Below are 22,530 nucleotides of genomic sequence, written 5' to 3'. Positions count from 1 at the left end.
TCCTGGAGGTTTCTTACCGAGGAACGAAGGAGTCGGTTTTTTGCAGAGTGGTCGGGTCGAGCTCGAACAGCGAGGCGATATCGTTTCCATGAAGCACCACCACCAGTTTGTACTTGATCCTCTCGCCGTGGGAACGCTTGTTGCTTCGACTGTTGTCCATCTGCTGAGACAGAGGATCTGTTCAAAATATTCTATTCTATAATTTCTTATGCCCTCTGGTGTTAATAATGACAGTAAGGAAGCAACTCACTGAGGACGACAGCTCAGCATTGTCCCCTTTATACCCCGGGTTCTCCTACAACAATAAAAGGATCTTACTTTGTTTATCCATCAGCTCACTATACAAATACAAATAAATGGTGCTGTGCAAAACTCCTGAGACAGATCTAATTCTTTATACTGTATATTTTAAGTGAGAGGGAGAAACAAATGCAGTTTTAGATTAAAACATTGTGAACATATATTAAAAGACACACATTATATAAGGCAAAAACTGAGTTGAAATAATTATCCAGGCTTCTTGAAGAACAGGTCAAATCTCTTCTTAGGATGTTTTCTTTCCCGCTTTAATGATGCAAACTGCTTTAAAAGTGCTGACGTCTGGGTTGTTTAGAGTCTCCAGTGTGTATTTAGTTACCAGGTTTGATTTTTATTGCACTGATTGTGTGTTTCTGGATCAAACAGTTCAGTTAAAACAACCGATAAAAGTCTGAAGAAAATTGAAAGACCTTCGGAGACCTGTTGATCAGGACTAGTTTAAAAGAAAACAGAAAGTCTGGATAACAGGAAGGAAAATGTAAAGAGAAGTGGGTCAGATCAGGAGGTTCTTTCACTTTACTGAACATATGGTGATTTTTGTGGTGGTTACCTCTGCAGCCAGGTAGTTTCCTGTTGCCAGGTGTTTGAATCTGTAGAGACTGTTCCAGTGCCCTGCCCCCCCACGGCACGGATCATGATGGACAACCTGATGGACCAATCAGGACACAGAGAGAATTTAAAGGAGAAGGTCAGTCTATGGGTGCTTGTGGTTTTTGTTTATGGAAGTTTGTCTTTATGGTGGTACATCTCTCTGTTCCTGATCTTCAAGCAATGCCTGATGTCCTACTACCATCTTAAACCCATCTGTTACTCCTACCTCACACCTCACCGCTGTCTCACTGCCTTCTCTAGACCAACAGCAGCTTGTCCTGATATTCTTTAAACTTCTCCCATCAAAATAAAACAGAAATGCGTGGGTTTTTTTTTATGTTAGTTTGTATTTTTAGGCTTTTATACAACAAAATTAAACAATAAATAATAAACAATAATAAAGTATCTTTGAATTGAATTGAATTGAAAAACAAACAGGAGAGACCTGGAAAGAAAAAGAGACAGGAGGAGAAGCATAAAATACTTAAAGTGGCTGGTAAACGTATGCAGATATAACCTGTTGAGTGTGTTTATGCTCATGTTAATGTGTTTATAATAATTTATGGAGCTTCAAGTTTTTGAGCATTTTTGTCTGACTTTTTTTATTTGTGTTATTTTTATGGTTTGTGTTTATTTTGTGTCATTGTATGTCATATGTAGTTTGTATAACACAGTCATTTTGCGAGTGTGTGTGGGTACCTCGACCTCCCAGAGGGCGTTGGAGCTGGTAGCAGACGTTGCTGACTGCCTCAGAGTCGTTCGCAGGAAAACGTGCAGCTTGCTTTTGTACTCGTCGCAGGTCAGAAACTTTTCCTGCTCAGCGTGGAACAAACGCACAACATCCCCCTGACAGACACACAGCTTAGAGGGTTAAAGGACAGGTAGAAACAGTGGCTAGGTTTTTCCTGTCTCTAATGTGTTAGACAGACAAGAACTATGCTTCCCAGGGTTCATTTCTGCAGAAAAAATCTAATCAGATGGTTTCATACCACTGCTGAAGTTTTTACATTGGCGCATTTTTGTTCCTCTCCATGCAAATTGGAAGTAGGTGAAGTGTTGTTGGAAACATTTGCATTTGTGACTCAGTTTGGAAAAATGAGCTCTGCTTCATTCAGACCTTCTGTAGTGGACAGTATGAGCTACCAGCAGTGTTTATAGTGCATGTTTTTACTCACTCCTTTCAGGACGTCCTCTCTGTGGTCACTGAACATCATGAACAGGTTGATCTTCCAGCTTGTGTTGCAGTTAACAGAGTTCACCTGCAGGGGGAGTAAGACACACGTCATGTTGCAGAGGGATACTGTCTGCACTGGTCTGAGGTTGATATAAATGATTTTATCATTATATATGGACATCAATCAGGCTGTTGTGTCTCTGTGTAAATGTTTTATTTCACTGTGGTTACTCTTCCTCTTTCTCTGGACATTTAGCTTCTGTTTGTGTTTTTTATTGTGCTCTTTTTTTGTTACTTGGTGTTTTGATAGCAGATTGTATCTCAGATCTATCTTAGTATTGTACTAATTTTGTCATTGTTGTTTGCAGTCTTTATGTGATGGCTGACCTCTCACCTCTTTACATCCTGGATGGTCGCTCAGCTCATAGTTTGAAGCGTGCAGCGGCTGGCCGGCGTTCACCGGGTTCAGGATGACTTTATCTCCGACCACCACCTTCAGCCAACAGCACAAACATAAAACATAGAAATCAAACTGTGTTTAAAAAGTTGAAACACATCAAGTAAGGCTGCTTTCTGAATAAAACTATCACGTTATTATGCTTGCATTTATGTGCTCTGTGCTCAAAATTAAAAGTACTACATATATTTAGATGTAATAGATATAAAATCCTGCTGAACATGAAACTAAATTATAAGAAATATCAATAAATGACCAGAATTAATTATTTTAAAATCAAACCTATCAAAATCTGCAAATATTCGATAAACAGGCAAGAAAAAAAAAACCTGGCTTAAAAAATTGTCTCGACACAAATATATCAGCTTTTAAATCTAACAGTTCTGGAGTTACATTTCTAAAAATATAAAACTATGAATTAAAAAGAAGATCATTAAAATATTTAATTAAATTAGAATCTATGATGAAAGTTTTTGAAATCCTCAGAATAAATAAAATGATCGGCTAAATGTGAGGCAGTAAAAATGAAAACTAATTTTGACAGATTTAAATCATTTTTAATAAACTATTTTCAAATTGTTGACAGTAAAATGTTAAAAATTTTAAATTGAGTCACTATGTTCATTAAAAATTCAGTAAGTCATAATTTTATGTTGTGTATATATTTATTGTTTGAATAAACATTGAATTTGGAAATTTTGAGGCACAAATAATTTTTGATATCCAAATAAAAATTTAACTTTTTATAAATATTGCAGTGGATTAATTTTCATACTTTACAACTCATTAAAAATTATATTGAAGATTTTTTATGAAAACTTTTTAACAACTTTTGTATTTTGTGTTATTGAATTTTACATTTTGTTAGAAATTGTGTGTTTAAATATGTTAATATTTGATCAATATAATCCATTTGCCTCTGTAGATCTTGTCATATCATGCTCTAATTACCCGGTGTTTTATTTATCACACATTAATGTTTCATCTCAGGAGAAAACCTGAGTGATTCTTTGTATTTTGATGTTATCTTAATCCCAGTCAGTGTCAATCCTGAGTCAACATTAATTATCACGCATGGTGGGGCATTTTGGTTTTTTTACGTTGTCTCCGTTTGCTCGGAGCTTCCAGAACGGCTGGATGAAGAGCCAGGAGCCCTCGTTTCCTGTCCCGTCCAGCGTGACCCTCATGGCGTTCTTCTCCAGTAGAGCCGGCAGCCGTTTGTTCACCGTCAGGTATTTGTTGCTCTTCATGTGGAGCAGCTGCACACACAGAGCACAGTGTTACTCGCTTCAGAGAAGATCACTGAGACCAAGGAGATGTGGTCTATAAATAATCTATATGATCTAATCTATATAAATAATCTGAGATAACACGTTCCATATTGTACGATCCAATCCAAAACTTGTAAATTATTTCAACCAATGAAAACAGCGGATAGGCTCCGATGACATCACAGTACTCACCATCCTCAAGTTACCATTTTAAAGCAATTTTTCTGAAAGAGTTGCACACATATAATATGGCCTAAACATATTATTTCAAGGGCATTTGCTAAATACTTGCAGCACGTTTAAAAGTTTAGAATGACAATAGCATTGAATCAGAATCTAAAGATTTAAGCCTTTAAAAGTGGAAAACATGGAGGAATCCAACACTTACATGGCACTGATTTATGCCTTACATTTACAAGCTTTTAAATGTCTGAATGACTCGTGATTCACAATTAAGTGGCTTAAGATACAATAACAAACTTTCTTTTTAGATAATGTCGGCTAAAAGACTGAAAACATCAGGAAAAGCAGCCAAAGTCCAAAAGAGAGAAAAAGTTTCAGAAAGATCTAAAGAAAGAACTACTGATCCAGAACACTTCAGTGGAGTCGGGAATCTGTTCAGCAACGGGAATCTCGAGTCAGGAGCCTGCTTCAAGTCAGGAATCGGTACAGATTTAGGAATACATTCACAGTTGGGAATCTGTTCAAAATGGGAAATCCTTCCTTGAAGATCGCGAGGAATCTGGTCAGCATCAGAAAAGGTCAGCAGAGAAAGCAGCCAAACTCCAAAGAAAAAGTCAGAAAGCCTGGAGGACTGCTGATCAGAACCACTTTAATCTAAGTCATAATCAGTCTGCACAAGATTAACCTCACAGATGGAGTCTCACTGCAGTAGGAGTTCATATCCGACACAGATCACTGTAACAATCAGAACAAAGATCAAAAAGCATGCCAGAAGAACTGAGGAGAAACGGAGGGGCAGGGAAGATCACAGGTGATATCACCACCGCATGATTTTCTTCTAACATGCAGCTTGACTTTCAAGTATTACTAGAAACCATGTGGAGGGAAGCTGGGATTAAATGAAGACTGGATCAAGAGTTCTGCACGGGGGTCGGTGAAGGTTTCTGGACTGTAGGAAAACAGGGAGAAGTCAGTCAAAGTTAAAGCTCATCTCAGGTGTTTCCTGTTGCTGCAACATGTAACTTCTCCACACCTTCAGCACACACACACTCACAGACTCCTTGCTGCAGTCTTCACCTGTGTATTGACACGCCACCGTCTCTGAGAGTCAATATTGACTCAACCTCAAGGCAGTAAACATATTATGATAAGACACCCCGGCTGGGTGTGATTCCTGCTGTATGGGACTGAGCTTCATTGTTCAGATAAGGCCTCCTGAGGAGTCCAGTTCAAAGAGCCTGAAGATACATTTGTTAAAGGGGTAGCACACAGTTTAAGGGTGAGGTTACAGTTAAACATCCTGATCTGCTGCAATCATTGAGATGGGTCCAATGTCGGGATGTGAACTATCATACATGTATCACTACAGCCCCTTGATGTTGGGAAAGAGTGAGTAAACCACCTGGTTGTCATGGAAACGGGCAGTGTCAGTATAGTGTTGAAGTGCGTAAAACCGATTCATGAGCCGCTATTAACTCGACTTCTCCATGACAACTCCAAACCAAGATCACACTGAATGCAGGTAGGATACTGACAGGTCAAAGCTACTCTACACAACCGCATTCAGAAAGGCAAGAAAAGTGTGTTTGTGTTGCATCGATCATACTGTGGGTAATTAAGAACTTTACAGAAAAATCAAGAGAATCATACTGGAACAGATATGTACTAAAATAACAACTAGAAGAAGTAAAGCATCACATACAAATTTACAACTAATTAAAAACTAAGAAATGAAATGATAAAATAACCTTTGACCTTTATAGGTGAGCTGAGTAAACAGTCCAGATTTAAAGGAACCAACAGTTTCTGAACATCTCAGGTTTTCATGCAGTTTGTTCCAGAACTGAGGTGCATAAAAACCTAATGCTGCTTCACCGTGTTTAGGTCTGGTTCTGGGAACACAGAATAAGAAGATCTCTAAGGACCTGAGGGACCTACATGGTTCCTACTTGAGAAGCAACTCAGAAATGTGTTTAGCACCATTTAGTGATTTATGGACCATCAACAAGATTTGAAATTTTCTCCTTTTACACACAAGGAGCCATCATAGTGATTTAAGAACTGGTTCTGATATGACCCATTTTCCTGGTGTTGATCAGTGTCAGGATCTGCCATTTTGGGGTTTTGTGTGTCTTTACTTTTCAGTTAGGTGTTTCTATTCATTTGGGTTTAGTAGTTATGTTAGTTTATTCCGTCTGTTTCCTGATAGTTTTGTTCTCTCTCCTGCCTCCTAGTTTTAGTAGCTCTTTCTCCCCTCGTCCATAGTTCCCTTGGTGGTTGCTTTCTCATTTATTTATGACTTAGAATGGTTTCTCCTCTGGTTATTATTATTAGAACAGTTCTCTTTGCTTCTTTGGTTTTTCTAGTTGAGTTTCTCGGTTAGTGTTTCTGTGTTTGTTTACTGTTAGGTTATTTGTTCTTGCTGCATTCTTCTAGTTTAAAACCCCTTTTTTTATTTACCCAGTTACTCGTTTTCCCTCGAGATTAGTTGTTCTTTCCCAGCCTTGCTCTTTAGTATAGTCTTCATGTCCCTGCTTTGTCTAGTTAGTGTTTCTTCTGGATTTAGTTTTGTTTTATGTTAGGGTTTTTATTTATATAGGTTTCCTTTGGTCTGTTTTCCATTAGTTTAGTTCTTCCTAGACTTACTATTTATGTTAGTTTATGTTTAGGTTTCTTTTCCCTAGAGTTGTCTCTAGTTTAGTTTAGTTTTCCCTTCCTGTCTCTGCTTTCTCTAGCTCCCGTTTCCATAGTAACATATTCCCTCAGTTCCCTGCAGCCTGGTTTCATGTTTCCTCTGATTACCTGCATCCCCGTCTCATTGGTCCATACTCCACTTCCTTCAGCTTATAAGCTCTCTAGTTTACTTTGTTCCCCACTGGTTCCTTACGTTGACAACCCGACTTGTATTCCCGAGTTTCTCCTTATGGTTTGTTTGTCACCTGAAGGTACGGCTGGACTACGTGCCTGTAAGTTGTAGCTTTTAAATTAAAACGTCTTCTACTCACCATGCGGCCTCCTCGCCATGATCTTCAATTTGGTCCTGCCACCAAACCCACAACCTTGACAATCAGGACATTGTTATGGGGACGTTTTTAATCGACTAACAGCCTGATTTAGTGATGTCGTTTTTGGTCGGTGAGCTCGAGGTCTGGGTCCATGATGATACCAAGGTTTTCTGCATTTTTGAGGTCTTTTGCCTCCTTGAGTCTAGTTAAGCTCATTTTTGCCACATGCATGCTATCCGAATACATTCAGTGTTTTAAATACAAGCATAGTTGCTGTGCTCTACCTCAGCATGTTGTTATCTACATCAAATCCGGCTGATCAGATGGACACCAGAGGATCATATAAAGTCTCAGTCCTGTGCACATCCCTGAAACTGCTGTCTATGCTTCGTACTAACAGCCACTTTGCAACCCTGCATTACTCTTCACAGTTCACAATGGTTATGGATTTATGATCAGGGCTTCTTCCTCCCATTCAGTGTCAGGACCTTTCGTTGATAACGAGGGGTAATAAACACTTTCACATCGAAAGGAGGATCTGAAAGGGAATTTGTCATCAGAGTGAGACGTGGGCGTCAGCTGCAGAGAGATTCCAGCAGGTTGAATATCTTATTGATTTGCGAAGCATGAATTACTGACACAGACTAGGTTTTAGAATCAGCTCTGGACTTTTTCCTGGATATAGTTCCCAGGTACTAACAGCCACCAACCAACCAACCAACCAAGAAAACATTTTAGCACACATCATCACTGAAGAGAAACAAAATCATTCACTAACTAATTAATGCTACATTTAAACCAAACTCAGCTTCAAAAAAACTGATTTTCTAAAAACCTTTTGGTAAAAAGTCTAAATTTGCCTCCTTCTGTCCTTTTTAGCATGTTTATTCAGACCCACTGACTTCTTTGTATCTGTAGAAATGAACTGGCTGCAGCTGAATGATCTTCTCCTCGGTTTAATTATTTTTAAATGAGCTTGATATGTAAGATTTAAAAGCTCAAACTTACCAGCACTGAATGACAAGATATGTTTCATCATCGTGTAAATCCAAGTAGAAGCTGACAGAAAGAGCTCCTACAGGTTTCTATCGCTGCCTGTAACTAACTGTAGCTCAGATGAATTGTCCCTCATCAGGACTGTCCTGAGGACGTTCATCAGAGTAAACGTCCACCTGGTGTCCTGCTGGATAAACCAGTGATTTTGTTCATCTACTGCTCCTGCTGATAGCTCCACAGCAGCAGAAACGCTCAGAAGGATTTCCATGTTTTTAACCCATTATTTTTAGATCTTTCCTTTGAACCTTTCCTCAATCTTCCAACTTTTCCTGCTCACTATTAATGGTTCACTGTTCTTTGCTAGATTTAATATGAGCACCTATTTTCTTCACCCTTTAAATAATGTTTAGGAGCAAATAAGTTTCTTTTATGGGTCAAAGCTGCTTCAAGATTAAGAGCTGATGGAAACAGACTCAGGGTCAGCTCTCAGGGTGAGAGGTCATGTTGCTGTAATTTAACTATCTTCCCATTGTCAGCCATAAGTCAGATTTTACTGCTAACGTCTTCCTCGCTCATGTGGATGTGCCTGCACCTGTGGCGCCGTGCACATTTATGGAGCTCCGACTCTGCTCTGCTTGGCTGCTCTTAAAGGGGCAGCGTCCCCTGCTGCTGCTGGCTGTTTGACGGGCCTGGACTGGACAGATTTCCAGTCTGCCCCTGCTGGGAATAAAACAACAAGCAAATATTGCATTCCCAATAGTTCTTTGTTACCCTAATGTTGCACACATGGGCACTGTGATGATGATACATTAACATCGAGAAAAGATCTGCAGAGTTTTGTTACGGTACAGACCCAGCTTCATGGAGAATCCATCGTGTCCAAACCTGTCCAACCTGTCCAAATTAAACTCTAGCGTGACGTCATGCTGCGTTTACTTCACCTCACAATTACCTGGAAAAGACACATCCATTACCTGTAGGACAGTTCCATATTTGACAATGTCTCCGTGGACTTTCTTGTTTTCCGTCTCATTCTGCTTCTGTTCCAGATTGGATGCATGCTGCAGGAACCAGAGAGAGACATAAACCAGTATGAACCCAAAGGTCTGGTTCTATCTCAACAACAATGTCACACAGAATCAACAGCAGCAACATGTTTCTCTCCATAAAATAAAACGTGAAAAGGATGAAACCAGCTGGCAGCTGTGAAGAGTTCCTGTTCTGATGATGTTTACCTGCAGCTTCTGAAGCAGAACCACATCACCGATCTTGTCCTTCTCATGTTTGGCTTGTTTGGCTTTCCAGTACTGTTTCTGGGCCGAGTACCGGCTCATCGGACACACCTTGAACAGGCAGTCTGGAAAACAAATACATTGAAAAGCTTTTTATTTTTATCGTTTAGATTTCACATGGCCTAATTTCACGCCGTCCTGTTTGCAAAATTATCCTTCAGATCCATTTTCTATGACTCTGCTCGGACTTTGAGAGCTTTAAGCTAAAATCTTTACCTACATCAGATTTTTGTGCATCTGAAAAAAGGAAAGTGAACAAGTTAAAATGTGAGGTCTAATAAGCAGCATCTGGAAGTCATCTCTTCCAGAAACAGGACAGAAATCCAGCAAAACTGAACACAGAACCTGAGACGGATCTTCTGATCCGACACTGAGCCCTCGAGATAAGGCGAGATTCTCACATTATTTCAAGGAAAACTAAGAATCTACAGTTTTATTTCGCTTGTTTCCAAAAAAATCAAAGATCTCACAAACCCCGGGAGTATCTCAATAAAATGAAAATATTAAAAAGTTCATTTATTCCAGTAACTCCATGACTAAATGAAACATTTTATAGATTAATTCCACCCAGACTGTTTTCAAGCCTTTATTTCTGTTAATTATGAGGATTTTCTGCTTCCAGCTATTTAACATTTTAGATTAAAATATTAAGTTTGACCAATAAAAAACATTTCAACACAGAAATGTGGGCTGTGTGAAAAGTATGTTTAATAATTGCTGTACAGGTTATTTCAAATGGTGTTTTTAATCTGACAGACGAGCCTCATCAGAACACAGATTCTAATGGACCAGTATGTTATCAGTGTAAAATGATCCAGTTCATAATTGAGTCCAGATTTATTAAAAACAGCAAGAATCACACGCTAACCTCAGAGAGATGTGCAGAACCCAAAAACACAATTCCTCTTGAATCATGAGGTTAACGTTTTAACCGAATAATTATTTCAAACTTTGATTGTGTTATTAATACAAAATGATGTTCCACCTGTTCACCATCTGCTGTGTGTCAAGTTCTCTGCTATTTCTGTCAAACTGCAACATTTATCCTGTTTTTCACTGATTCATCTAAATAAATGGGAACAAATCTAAAGCTCTAAGACAGACTCTGTGACTTTACATTAAAAGCAAAGTGAAACCGAAGTCAAATTGCTTGTTTCTGTACACAAACCTCTGGAAGCAGGGACCAAACATCCAGTTTAAAACTCAGGTTTTTTCCACTGTAAAGAGACTCAACAAATAAAGAATATATTTTTATTTCAGACAGAAATCCAACAGAAAAAAATAAAAGGGCAGAAAGGTAATAAAATCCTCTGAGGCCTCTTAGAAAGAGCTGTGGATCCAGACCGCCCTCCTGACGAATGAATCAGTCGTTTAGCAGAAATCTGTGTGCCGACATGACCAAACATGCAGATCTTTAGGTTTTCACTGAAACTTGATTAGTGCCAGAAGGTTCAGCTAAAAACGGTATGTTCAGGTCAACGGAACCATGTTTGCCCAACAATAACTCTAGTTCCGATACCAGTTTTGTTTTGATGGCTCTCCACATCAACCACCTGACCTCCATCTACTTCAACAAGAACCTTTCCAGGTAAAAGACTGAAAAGGGTCACCTGATCCAGTGACGTCAGGGGTCATCCTGTTCCGACAAGGTACTTCACTACAGAGTCTGACATGGAAAGGAGATCATGACCCTTTCTTCTTCTCTCACTAATATCTGGATAAAGTAAGGAAAGTGGAGAGCAATTAAAGCTGGAATGAAAGGAACCCTGAAGGCAGGGTAAATATTGACTTTCTGCAGCGGATCCTGTGTGTTAACACTGGTTCCACTGTGTATGTTTGTCAAACAAAAGATAGCTGTGTGTAATGTTCTGAGCTCTTATTACGGTCCAAACGGGTCGACTTTGGAGGTTTACGGCAAGTCTGATAAAAGTCAGATTCTTTGTTTGTTTGCTTGTTTCAAAGATATTAAAAGTTCATCTACATTCAATATCTAGGACCAGGTCATCGACGGTTCCAGAGTTAATTATGAAATAATGAACGAGTTTCTTATGGAAAATACAAGGAATAAATTATAAAGTTCGACTCTCTTTATTCACATTCAGAAGTTTCCATCCATTTCCTCTGTATTTGTTAGAATATCATTTAAACTGTCTAAATTGGGTCAAATGTTCTGGGTTTCCTTCCACAAGCTTCTCACCACAGCTTGCTAGAGTTTTGGTCTGTTCATCCTGACAGAACCAGTGTAACTGGGTCAGGTAAGTTTAGAAATTTTGTTAAATTTACCTCAAAGAGGAAAAGTTTAATCTGATTTAGAGTCAGACTGCAAGAAAATAAAAACAGGTTTAGTCTTTTTTTTGGTATTATTATAAAACTTTGAATATTTTATTTTAAATATTTTATTTATCAGTTTGTAAAAATCTCAGAACTGCAAGTCCTGTGAGGTTTACCCATTGAACCACTTCTGTCGGCTCTGAATTGAAAGTTTGAGCTGTCAGTCACTCTGTGATCCACTTCTAAACTGGTTCAGGCGCTCCAGCTGCCCCAGCAGAGCGGACCAGATGGACTGGACTCTGAGAGTTGTCAGCAGAGAGAAGTTGGTGGAAACTTCACAACGCTGCAGCGGTCCCTGAAGATCTGAGCTGGAGTCACATCAGACACTTTATTTCTGTTCCATACAGAGCTGGAGGCTTTCGCCGCTTCTTTTGGGTTTTTACTGCTGCTGACCCGAGAACAGTTGGGTACCGACATCGGTTCAGAGGTAATCAAACCTAAAGAACTCAAAAAGTTGTGTTTCCTTGATGATCGACTGAATCTGAAGCCCAACACATGTAGGTTTAAACCACAATGTGGAGGAAGGAGTCATTTAACGAGCTGCATGGTGTTTTTTAAGGTGGGGTTCTGCTGAGAGGTAATAAGCAGGAAATATCTCACCTGCAGCATCACTTGGATCAAACAGGGATGAGTTTTGGTTGGTCAGCGTGAAATCAAGACATCACAGGACTATAAAACTTCTCCAAAATGTAAAAGTCATTCTTGAAAACCTTTTTATAAAACCCATTAGACCTGTGTCACGGTAAAATGAGACGGCTGCATGCAGAAGACTGAAGTGTGTCACTTTTTATTCGGCAAAATGAAGCATGTTCAGCATCTTTTAGTTTGAATTTAGGTTTGAAATACAAAAAGTTATAAAAAAGAAGACAAGAGGAAATGTGGCATTAATTATATTTCTGTATAGACATTAATGACTCTTCATATTCTAGCTGAATGAACTGAACTAAACGGATTTAGTACCAGCAATATGAAAATGTCTGAGCAGCAGAGGAGCTGTGTCTATAGAGCACAGATAACTAACCCCCAGTAAGAAGCCACTTCAAACACATTTTATTTCCGTCCACTTAGTAATAGAATGAATTGGATCAACATTTAGAATCAGACCACATTTTGTTCACTTCAGTACTTTGGTTGAATTAGACCGGCCTGTAAAATGTGGGAGTGAGGGGGCGCCACTGAGACTGAGAGGAGAGGAAGGTGCGAGCAGAGACACAGAGGGCAGGTAGAGAAAGGAAGATATTATGCTGTTACCTGTTGTCACCTGCTATTACAGCCTTTGAGCAGCTCTTTGAGAGGCTACAAGGTGTATGCCAACTTCAGCATGCATAGACAACCGAACCTGCTTCCTAGCACTATTTATAAATGTACAAATGTTAGAAATGCATTCATCCCCAAGACTCTAACGGGACAAGATCAGCAGGAAGTAAATCAAACATGGGTCAGCAGGAGGATCTGCTGTGAATCAGATGGTGACCTGAAACAAGTTTGAAGTTGATGTGAGGAAAGGTGAAACGTCTCTATTTTCAAACCACAGGTTGAAAATAGAATAATAATAGATAAATTATAGTTTAATAATGATAAGAATTGTTTTAGTAAATTTCAGGTGTATTAACTCCAAATCAGAGACATTATTGGTTTTATTTTGTGGCCTCAAGGTGCAAAAACAACTAAAAGATTAGATTCATTTTGCTCTCAGCTTGTGTTAATTTGCTCCCTTTATATAAAACTAAGTCATTAAGACCAAGGAGCAGATGGGAACCACAGAAAATGTTTCAATGTTTTAAATCATTGGAAAAAAGCAGACACTAAACCTTTTCACCATCAACAAGTTTATCTCTCATTTATTAAAATAATCTTTTTATCACTTTCTGCTTGACCAGAAAGTTGTAAAGAAGATTTAAATATTGTGAAGAAAAGCAGCTGCTGTAAACAATGTCTGTCCGTAGCATCAGCTGGTGATGGTCTGGATGTAGAACATGGTGCCGGTCTGCAAAGGGTCTGTTCTGGCTGTTTTGTTTCAGAACCGTCTACAGGTGACGTCTCATTACAAAGCATGATGAACTGCCGGCTGAGTACCACTTTATTCTAATCAATATGGATGTTACACAGAAAATGTTACCTCTGAACTTCTTTGGAGGATTCTCCAAATCTCCAGCAGCTGGTTCCACCACACAGCGGTCATCTACCAACCTGCCGAGACAAGAAGCAAAGTCAACAAAAATATCTGCATTTCTTTGCTGTTTCATCAACAACCTGCAACTTAAAAAGGACCCATAATCCAAAAAGGCCAATAAAAGATACATTTAAGCTTGTTTTGTTTCTGTGAAATTAGATTAAAATGAGTTTTTAGAATTCAAAGCAAAAAATGGATAAATCTCTGGTTAAATTCCATCAGGTATTTAGAGTTAATTCAGTTTTATGATCTGAACTTTTATAGCACTTTTTCAAGTCCCTAGAGAGCTTTACACTACAGTCATTAATTCACACACTGACAATAGTGAGCTACAATGTAGCCACAGCTGCTCTGGGGCAGACTGACAGAAGGGAGGCTGCCATTCAATTGGTGCCACCAAGCCCTCTGACCATCTTCAGCAGGCAAGTCAGGTGAAGTGACTTGCTCAAGGACACAATGACTGAGACAGACAGAGCTGGGGTTTGAACCAGTAACCCACCAGTTACAGGACTAACTCCTACCACCTGAGTAACAGCTGCCCCTAAACAACAAGTTTCATCTGTTACTTTTACAGCGGTTGGATTTTGAACCGTGCTGCCAACTTGTAGTTTTTCCAGTGGTTGCTACTGGCAAAGAAAGTGTCAGATAAAGTGGCAGGTACTGGGAAAGAAAGCGTCAGATAAAGTGGCTGGTACTGGGAAAGAAAGTGTCAGATAAAGTGGCTGGTACTGGGAAAGAAAGTGTCAGATAAAGTGGTTGGTACTGGGAAAGAAAGCGTCAGATAAAGTGGCTGGTACTGGGAAAGAAAGCGTCAGATAAAGTGGTTGGTACTGGGAAAGAAAGCGTCAGATAAAGTGGCTGGTACTGGGAAAGAAAGCGTCAGATAAAGTGGCTGGTACTGGGAAAGAAAGCGTCAGATAAAGTGGCTGGTACTGGGAAAGAAAGCGTCAGATAAAGTGGCTGGTACTGGGAAAGAAAGCGTCAGATAAAGTGGCTGGTACTGGGAAAGAAAGCGTCAGATAAAGTGGCTGGTACTGGGAAAGAAAGCGTCAGATAAAGTGGCTGGTACTGGGAAAGAAAGTGTCAGATAAAGTGGCTGGTACTGGGAAAGAAAGCGTCAGATAAAGTAGCTGGTACTGGGAAAGAAAGTGTCAGATAAAGTGGCTGGTACTGGGAAAGAAAGCGTCAGATAAAGTGGTTGGTACTGGGAAAGAAAGCGTCAGATAAAGTAGCTGGTACTGGGAAAGAAAGTGTCAGATAAAGTGGCTGGTACTGGGAAAGAAAGCGTCAGATAAAGTGGTTGGTACTGGGAAAGAAAGTGTCAGATACTACAGATTTGGTTCCAAGGAATGTATGGAAACCACTGAATTTGAAGAAAGTCAAATAAAAGCCTTATTTTCTCTCATTAATTCAGCAAATCTAAATAATGTTGTTAACCCAAAGGGACCTAAAACAGGAAACGTTTGGTCTGATTTAATGTCAGACAGCAGGAAGAAAGGTTTTGTGTGTTTATACTACCACCTATCAAAATAAAGCAACGTAAGACAAGTAATTTTTCTGTTTGTATTCATGTTGTTTTCTCTGGTATTTGAATTATTTATCTTTGGTGATGAACTCCAAGTATTTGAGGATGGAAGGATACATTACTATCACCCTAATCCTTTTCTTCCTCTACAGATTCTCTCTCAGATTCTGGTCTGGACTCTGGAAACAGAACAAATTGGAGATGGATTCATAACAGGTGATCCAATTAAATAAACTTCATTAGAAAGAGTTTCAGGAATAACTTGGAAGACCAAAGTCACCATGACTGCAGGAAGGGATCTTCAACCATAGCTCAAGGTTACTAACACCTTTGAACTGATTAAATACTTGATCATAATGCTAATTATGATCATTTCAAGATGGCGCCGCAGATGGTCGCCTCGGCGTGTTGGTTCGCATTGTTTTGTTTTGTTTTTTGCTTTAAAACGGTCTTCTGTGATGGTACCCGGAGCTCTCTCACCAGAGAAGAACTCATGAACATCAGGGCTACTACACCAGAGGAGTTATTTCCAACATTTCTACCTACTGCTCTGGAATATTTGGACATTCTGGTCAAAGGTTCCGCTCACCTTTGTTCACCTTTGTTCACGCGGTGAAACGCCGGAAGAGAGGGAAACGGGCTGGGGTGCTGGTACGTCTTCGCCAGCGTGGACTACGAACACCGTTACCTGGAATATTTCTCTCTAACGTGCGCTCACTTCCCAACAAAATGGAGGAACTACAACTGCTGTTGGGGAAAAACAGGGACTTTTATTCATCGTCAGTTTTGTGCTTCATGGAGACGTGGCTGTGTGGATTAATACCGGACTCTGCGCTGCAGCTGGCAGGATTCCAGCTCTACAGAGCGGACAGAGACACGGAACTCTCCGGCAAAGCGAAAGGTGGAGGAATCTGTTTTTACCTCAACAGTGGTTGGTGCAACGACGTGACAGTGATTCAGCAGCACTGTTCTCCAGACCTAGAAGCCTTCATCATAAACTGTAAGCCTTTCTATTCCCCCCGTGAGTTCGCTTCGTTCATCCTGGTCGGTGTTTACATCCCGCCGCAAGCTAACGTGCAGGTCGCACAGCGCATGCGCCGACCAGATACTGAGTGTGGAGCGGACCAACCCGGACTCCTTAGTTATCGTCGCTGGTGACTTTAACAAAGGTAATCTGACCCACGAACTCCCCAAATATAGACAGTTTATAAAATGTCCGACCAGAGAGGACAACATTCTGGATCACTGTTACACCACCATCAGAGACGCTTATCACGCGGTCCCACGTGCTGCACTGGGCCAATCCGACCACATCATGGTCCACCTGATTCCTGCTTACAGGCAGAAACTAAAGCTCTGCAAACCTGTTGTGAGGACGACAAGGAAGTGGAGCAGTGAGGCTGTGGAGAATCTCCAGGCGTGTTTAGGCTGTACAGACTGGGATGTGTTCAGGACTACTACCAACAGTCTGGACGAGTACACAGAGGCTGTGACTTCCTACATCAGCTTCTGTGAGGACAGCTGTGTACCATCATGCACCAGGGTGAGTTACAACAACGACAAACCCTGGTTCACAGCTAAACTCAGAAGGTTAAGACTGGATAAGGAAGAGGCCTTCAGGAGTGGGGACAAAGACATATACAGAGAGGCAAAGTACAAGTTTGGCAAGGCAGTGAAAGAGGCCAAACGACTGTACTCTGAGAAGCTCCAAAACCAGTTCTCAGCCAACGACTCTGCGTCTGTCTGGAAAGGGCTCAAGCAAATCACCAACTACAAGCCGAAAGCCCCCCACTCCATCAACGACCGACGCCTCGCCAACGACCTGAACGAGTTCTACTGCTGCTTTGAAAGACAAAGGGACAGTCCTGCAACCATCTCCCACGACGCCCCCCAACAGCTGCAGCCACAATCCACCACCCCCACCTCCCCAACCTCAAAAGGGGCCTTGGCACCTCCAACCCCCACCCTGAAGTTCCCCCCCACCAGCCCCCTACCCACGCCGAGGACGGCTCTTTCCATCCAGGAGAGGGATGTCAACAAACTCTTCAGGAGACAGAACCCCCGGAAAGCTGCTGGTCCGGATTCTGTCTCACCAGCCAGCCTGAAGCACTGCGCTGATCAGCTGTCTCCAGTCTTCACAGACATTTTTAACACCTCACTGGAGACATGTCATGTGCCAGCCTGCTTCAAGTCCTCCACCATCGTCCCTGTTCCCAAGAAGCCAAGGACCACAGGGCTTAATGACTTCAGACCCGTCGCCCTGACCTCTGTGGTGATGAAGTCCTTTGAGCGCCTTGTGCTCTCACACCTAAAAGACATCACCGACCCCCTCCTGGACCCCCTGCAGTTTGCCTACAGAGCCAACAGGTCTGTAGATGATGCAGTCAACCTAGCCCTTCACTTCATCCTCCGGCACCTGGACTCCACAGGAACCTACGCCAGGATCCTGTTTGTGGATTTCAGCTCTGCCTTCAACACCATCGTCCCAGTTCTGCTACAGGAGAAGCTCTCCCAGCTGAGTGTGCCCGACTCCACCTGCAGGTGGATCACTGACTTCCTGTCTGACAGGAAGCAGCGCGTGAGGCTGGGGAAGCACGTCTCTGACTCCCTGACCATCAGCACCGGTTCCCCCCAAGGCTGTGTTCTCTCTCCTCTGCTCTTCTCCCTGTACACCAACAGCTGCACCTCCAGTCACCAGTCTGTCAAGCTTCTGAAGTTTGCGGACGACACCACCCTGATCGGACTCATCTCTGATGGTGATGAGTCTGCGTACAGATGGGAGGTGGACCATCTGTTGGACTGGTGCAGCCAGAACAACCTTGAGCTCAATGCTCTAAAGACAGTGGAGATGGTTGTGAACTTCAGGCAGAACCCAGCCCCACCTGCCCCCATCACCCTCTGTGACTCCACAATTGACACTGTGGAATTTTTCCGCTTCCTGGGAACCATCATCTCCCAGGATCTCAAGTGGGAGTCAAACATCAGCTCCCTCATCAAGAAAGCCCAGCAGAGGATGTTCTTCCTGCGGCAGCTGAAGAAATTCAACCTGCCAAAGACTATGATGGTGCACTTCTACACAGCCATCATTGAGTCCATCCTCACCTCCTCCATCACCATCTGGTACGCCGCTGCTACAGCCAAGGATAAGGGCAGGCTGCAGCGTGTCATTCGGTCTGCTGAGAAGGTGATTGGCTGCAGTCTACTGTCGCTCCAGGAACTGTACACCTCCAGGACCCTGAAGCGGGCAGGGAAGATTCTGGCTGATCCCTCCCACCCTGGTCACAGACTCTTTGAGACTCTCCCCTCTGGCAGGAGGCTGCGGTCCATCCGGACCAAAACCTCACGCCACAAGAACAGTTTTTTCCCATCTGCCACCAGCCTGGTTAACAAAGCCCGGAAACCACCCTGACACCCCCCCTTTCCCCCACACCCCCCACCCCTTTTTTTGCTGACAGGACACCTGTAACCTGTAACTCTATGCGTTACATTAACGCTCAGCTTGGACTCCTGCTTTACTTGCACAATGATCACCTGCACTGTTGTATTGCTCTTGCATCTTATACTGCTCTATATTTACTCTCACTCACTTAAAACTGTGCACATATATTAATATTATATTGTAGATATGTTTATACTGTTTAATTTGTACTGTATTGCACCGACTACGCCAAAACAAATTCCTTGTATGTCCAAAAACGTACTTGGCAATAAAGCTTTTCTGATTCTGATTCTGATAACGGCCATCGTGGTTTTTATTAATAACCACTCATCCATAAACTATACTACTGAACCACTGAAACTAACTGCATCCAATCACTTTGTGAAACATGTTTATCTGTCTATCACTAATTTGCAACTCCAGCACCTGGCTGGGCTTTTAAGAGTCAATAATAAACATTTTCTGTCATTTCAGTCATGAAATGGACCTAAAACATGGAAACAGACACCAGAACATTCACACCAACCAGGAACGTGTGACCTCATTAACAGAGACCAAGATATTAAAGTGGGGGCAGTCTTGATTATTTTTCAGCCAATCAGCAGCAAAATAATCACCATCATCATGATCACATGAGAGATCCAAGCTTCTCTCTGAGCTGAAGTTAAATTAAGTTGATGGATTGTAGAGAGAAAGCCGGATGTGACTTACAGGAATTAAAGCATACAGGAAGCATCTCTGAGGCCTTCTGAGGAATGTTGTGGTGACTATTTATAGACAGTTTCACACAGTTTCTTCACACTGATCGGACTGACAGCGAAAGCAGCTCTGCTCGTTTCACACCTCACTGTTTGTTTGAAATACAGCCTCATTTCCAAAAGTAAGTCATGAGAAGATGCTCCATATTTGAAAGCAGCTACTGTTTGTCATGTTTTCATAAAGGCACAGAAAACAAAAGTGAAATCTCTCAGCACGGGGAGGACCTATTAACAATCAAGCTGTTTACTTCTTTCAGCTCCTGCTGCTGACTGATGGGACAAAGCTAGTTGAGGATTTTTATTTTTTATTTAGAGGACAAGATCTTAGGTATCTATAGATACATTTTAAAACACACAACTCTGGTCTTACACAGATCCGTGTCTAGAGAAGACAAAAACTGTTCTAAAATACTACCAGACAGGCTGCTTCAGCACATCAGTTACATACTAGTGGTACTATAGTACTGAAGTAGTGCTGCTAAACAGCACCAAGTAACTGCATTTAATCATATTTTCAAATATACTGATATTTACTGATGCTGTCATTCACAATCTCAACCAAATAGACAGTTACTGTGGTTTGGAAACGTCATTTTCACAGTGAACCAGTCTTGACAGACTTTCAAAGTTCTGGTACCATGATGTTTTGCATTTGGATACGAGTCGGAGCTTCAGCTTCAGGACCAAATAAAGTGTTAAAGCTGCGTGGATTTTCCTTCATCTCCTTCAGGTTTCACCGTTTAGATCTATTTAAGGAGCTGCTGGTTTTCCTGAAGCAATCAGTGCATGACTCTGCATGTGTGTGTGTGTGTGTGTGCTCATCAGGTTAAAACTATTAACATTATTGTTTAGGAAACACATAGAGGGTCATTAGAGCTGAACACACACCTGATTTTATTACATTGATTTACATTTCCTGAAAACCTTCTTTTACTGAATTCCTTCCATGTTCCTGACGAACGCCTGCATGAATACAGGCAGTTATTCCCCCCGGAGCCCCTAACATGTTGGGTGTGGCTCTGCAGGAATGTGATGTGTTTGAAATAATTGCTACCCACCATCAAGTGTTAAAGCTGTGTGTTGATGCAGCGAGCAGACAGTCTGCAGTCAGCAGGATTACTGCCGCATTCACAGATACATTACCTGCTGTCACCAGGTAGATAATCACTCTGATGCAATGTTTTCTTTATACAGCAGGTAAGACTCTGGGATGAAGGTAATGGAGCTTTGGACTCCAGAACATAATTAAATGTCAATGGGTTTAATCTGCGATGAGCCTTCAAAGTGGGCCGCTGCAGGTTGACATGTTGAATCATTCAGGTGTTCTTTCATTTAAACTGGAAGGTAAAGTTTAAACATTAACTCATACTGTGGTCTACAGCCATATTTTCACTATATGAATAAAATCTGTTTTGTATATTTTTGAGTACAGGAAACATGTTATCTAAGGTTGGATTTATCTAATTATCTGAAGACCTGTGGAGGAACAGGTGTTTTTGGAATGACTCACAGCAAGCCTTAAAATTAAAACAGGATGCAGCTTTTTCTTACAAACACCATATTTACATGGGTGGTATAAATACTAATGACACCAGCTTCACTTTACACACAGGTTCTACTAAAACAGCCACAACCTGTAAACAAATCAGGAGTCTGCAAATTATTATGCAAACCAGTCAGCCCAACATGCTGCGTCCTGAACTTTCAAAACTATTAAAACTACTGGAAAGACTGGCAGCCTGGGACTAATTTCATCACATTTAACTGCTTAGCCAACTCTGCATGTTGGGAGGAATTCATTCAAATAAGCCACATTCAGATTGTCTTCCTGCTTTATATCTCCTGATGTTGAGTACATTTCTTTCATTAAATGAAGTTCCTGCAGATGAGTTTTCTGTATTGTGTTCAACTTACATCATTTAAATATCATCTTAATTCTGCTTTTCTCAAAGATGTCTGCCCAAAATCCTGCATTTTTCCTTCTGTTTCTTCCTTCTTTATTTTTTACTACTTTTCTCTTTATTAATCTTCCTCCGCTCTTTCTCTTATTTCTCTTTCTGAGGTAAAAGCTTTTTATTTTGAGAATGTTTAAGAGCAGCCAATCAGCTCCTTTGTCTGCCTCCAGGTGTTCTGTAGGTGTGTGTCATCTGCTGATTGCTTTATTCACTCTCCCTCAGGTGTGTTGACTCAGTCTCCAAAGTGCTTCTCCATACAATGACCAACCAGATGCTCGGAAATCATTTTTCAGTCTGGTCCACGCTGGAAATAATTACCTGGATCCAGAAACCAAATAAACTCCGTCACACATGAACAGAACCTGGAAAGGTCTGCTGGCTTGTTGCCATAACATCATTTATTGTGAACAGACCATTTTTCAGACCCAAGCCTTTCTTATTGAAGCCATTTCCACATGTATGCTGTCAAATGAGACCAACAAGCAGATGCAGGAGTCTGGATGATCATCAGGAGATAGAAAAAGGCTCAACAGGGAGCTGTAATGGTGGAACACTGACAACATGCTTTAGGGCAGGAGTGTCCAAAGTCGGTCCTCTTCTTCTTCTTCTTCTTCTTCTGTGTTGTTTTTTGGCAGTTGGCAAATAACTTGAAGATGTGCATTACCGCCACCGACTGGTATGGAGTGTGGTTCTTCATGGTTTTAAATCTTATTTACTATTACAACAATCAAATTCTATTTATTAATTTAGTGCTTTTGAAAAATCTAATTATAATTTGAATATGTTTGCTACCTAAACTTCTTTGCAAAGTATCTCTCAATATAAAATTTTCTTTAATACCTACAAATTCTCTCCTTAAAATTGTTCTTTCTTGTTCATATTTCTGACACTTCAATATTACATGTTCTATTGTTTCCTCCTCTCCACAATAATCACATTTTCCTGTATTATGTTTATTTATCTTGAACAATGTAGAATTAAGTCCTGTATGTCCTAGTCTTAATCTTGTAATTAATCTTTCCTCTTTTCTGCTCCTTCTTCCTGAAAGTCGGTCCTCGAGGC

The 22,530-nt window shown here is 41.0% G+C and overlaps 1 protein-coding gene and 1 long non-coding RNA gene across 2 annotated transcripts in view; both read right to left on the bottom strand.

Annotated features, from left to right (window-relative positions):
* The window catches only part of itpr3 (inositol 1,4,5-trisphosphate receptor, type 3), a 123,890-nt gene that overhangs the window by 92,594 nt on the left and 8,766 nt on the right, over nt 1-22,530 (bottom strand). Inside the window, exons 2-11 of the mRNA XM_047371806.1 lie at nt 13,738-13,808; nt 9,231-9,352; nt 8,970-9,056; nt 3,641-3,799; nt 2,478-2,576; nt 2,085-2,168; nt 1,609-1,755; nt 869-964; nt 251-295; nt 18-160 (exon numbers count right to left, since the gene is read on the bottom strand). Coding sequence (XP_047227762.1) covers nt 18-160; nt 251-295; nt 869-964; nt 1,609-1,755; nt 2,085-2,168; nt 2,478-2,576; nt 3,641-3,799; nt 8,970-9,056; nt 9,231-9,352; nt 13,738-13,808 — 1,053 coding nt within the window. The remainder of the gene's footprint in view (nt 1-17; nt 161-250; nt 296-868; nt 965-1,608; nt 1,756-2,084; nt 2,169-2,477; nt 2,577-3,640; nt 3,800-8,969; nt 9,057-9,230; nt 9,353-13,737; nt 13,809-22,530) is intronic.
* LOC124872117 lies at nt 21,166-22,037 on the bottom strand. Its single transcript, XR_007039200.1, has 2 exons — nt 21,882-22,037; nt 21,166-21,786 (listed from the first exon to the last, which is right to left on the bottom strand). It is a non-coding gene; the product is annotated as an uncharacterized LOC124872117 (long non-coding RNA).

This window comes from Girardinichthys multiradiatus, chromosome 1, assembly GCF_021462225.1.
Source record: "Girardinichthys multiradiatus isolate DD_20200921_A chromosome 1, DD_fGirMul_XY1, whole genome shotgun sequence".
Lineage (NCBI taxonomy): Eukaryota > Metazoa > Chordata > Actinopteri > Cyprinodontiformes > Goodeidae > Girardinichthys > Girardinichthys multiradiatus.
This window is presented reverse-complemented; position numbering and strand designations above follow the sequence as displayed.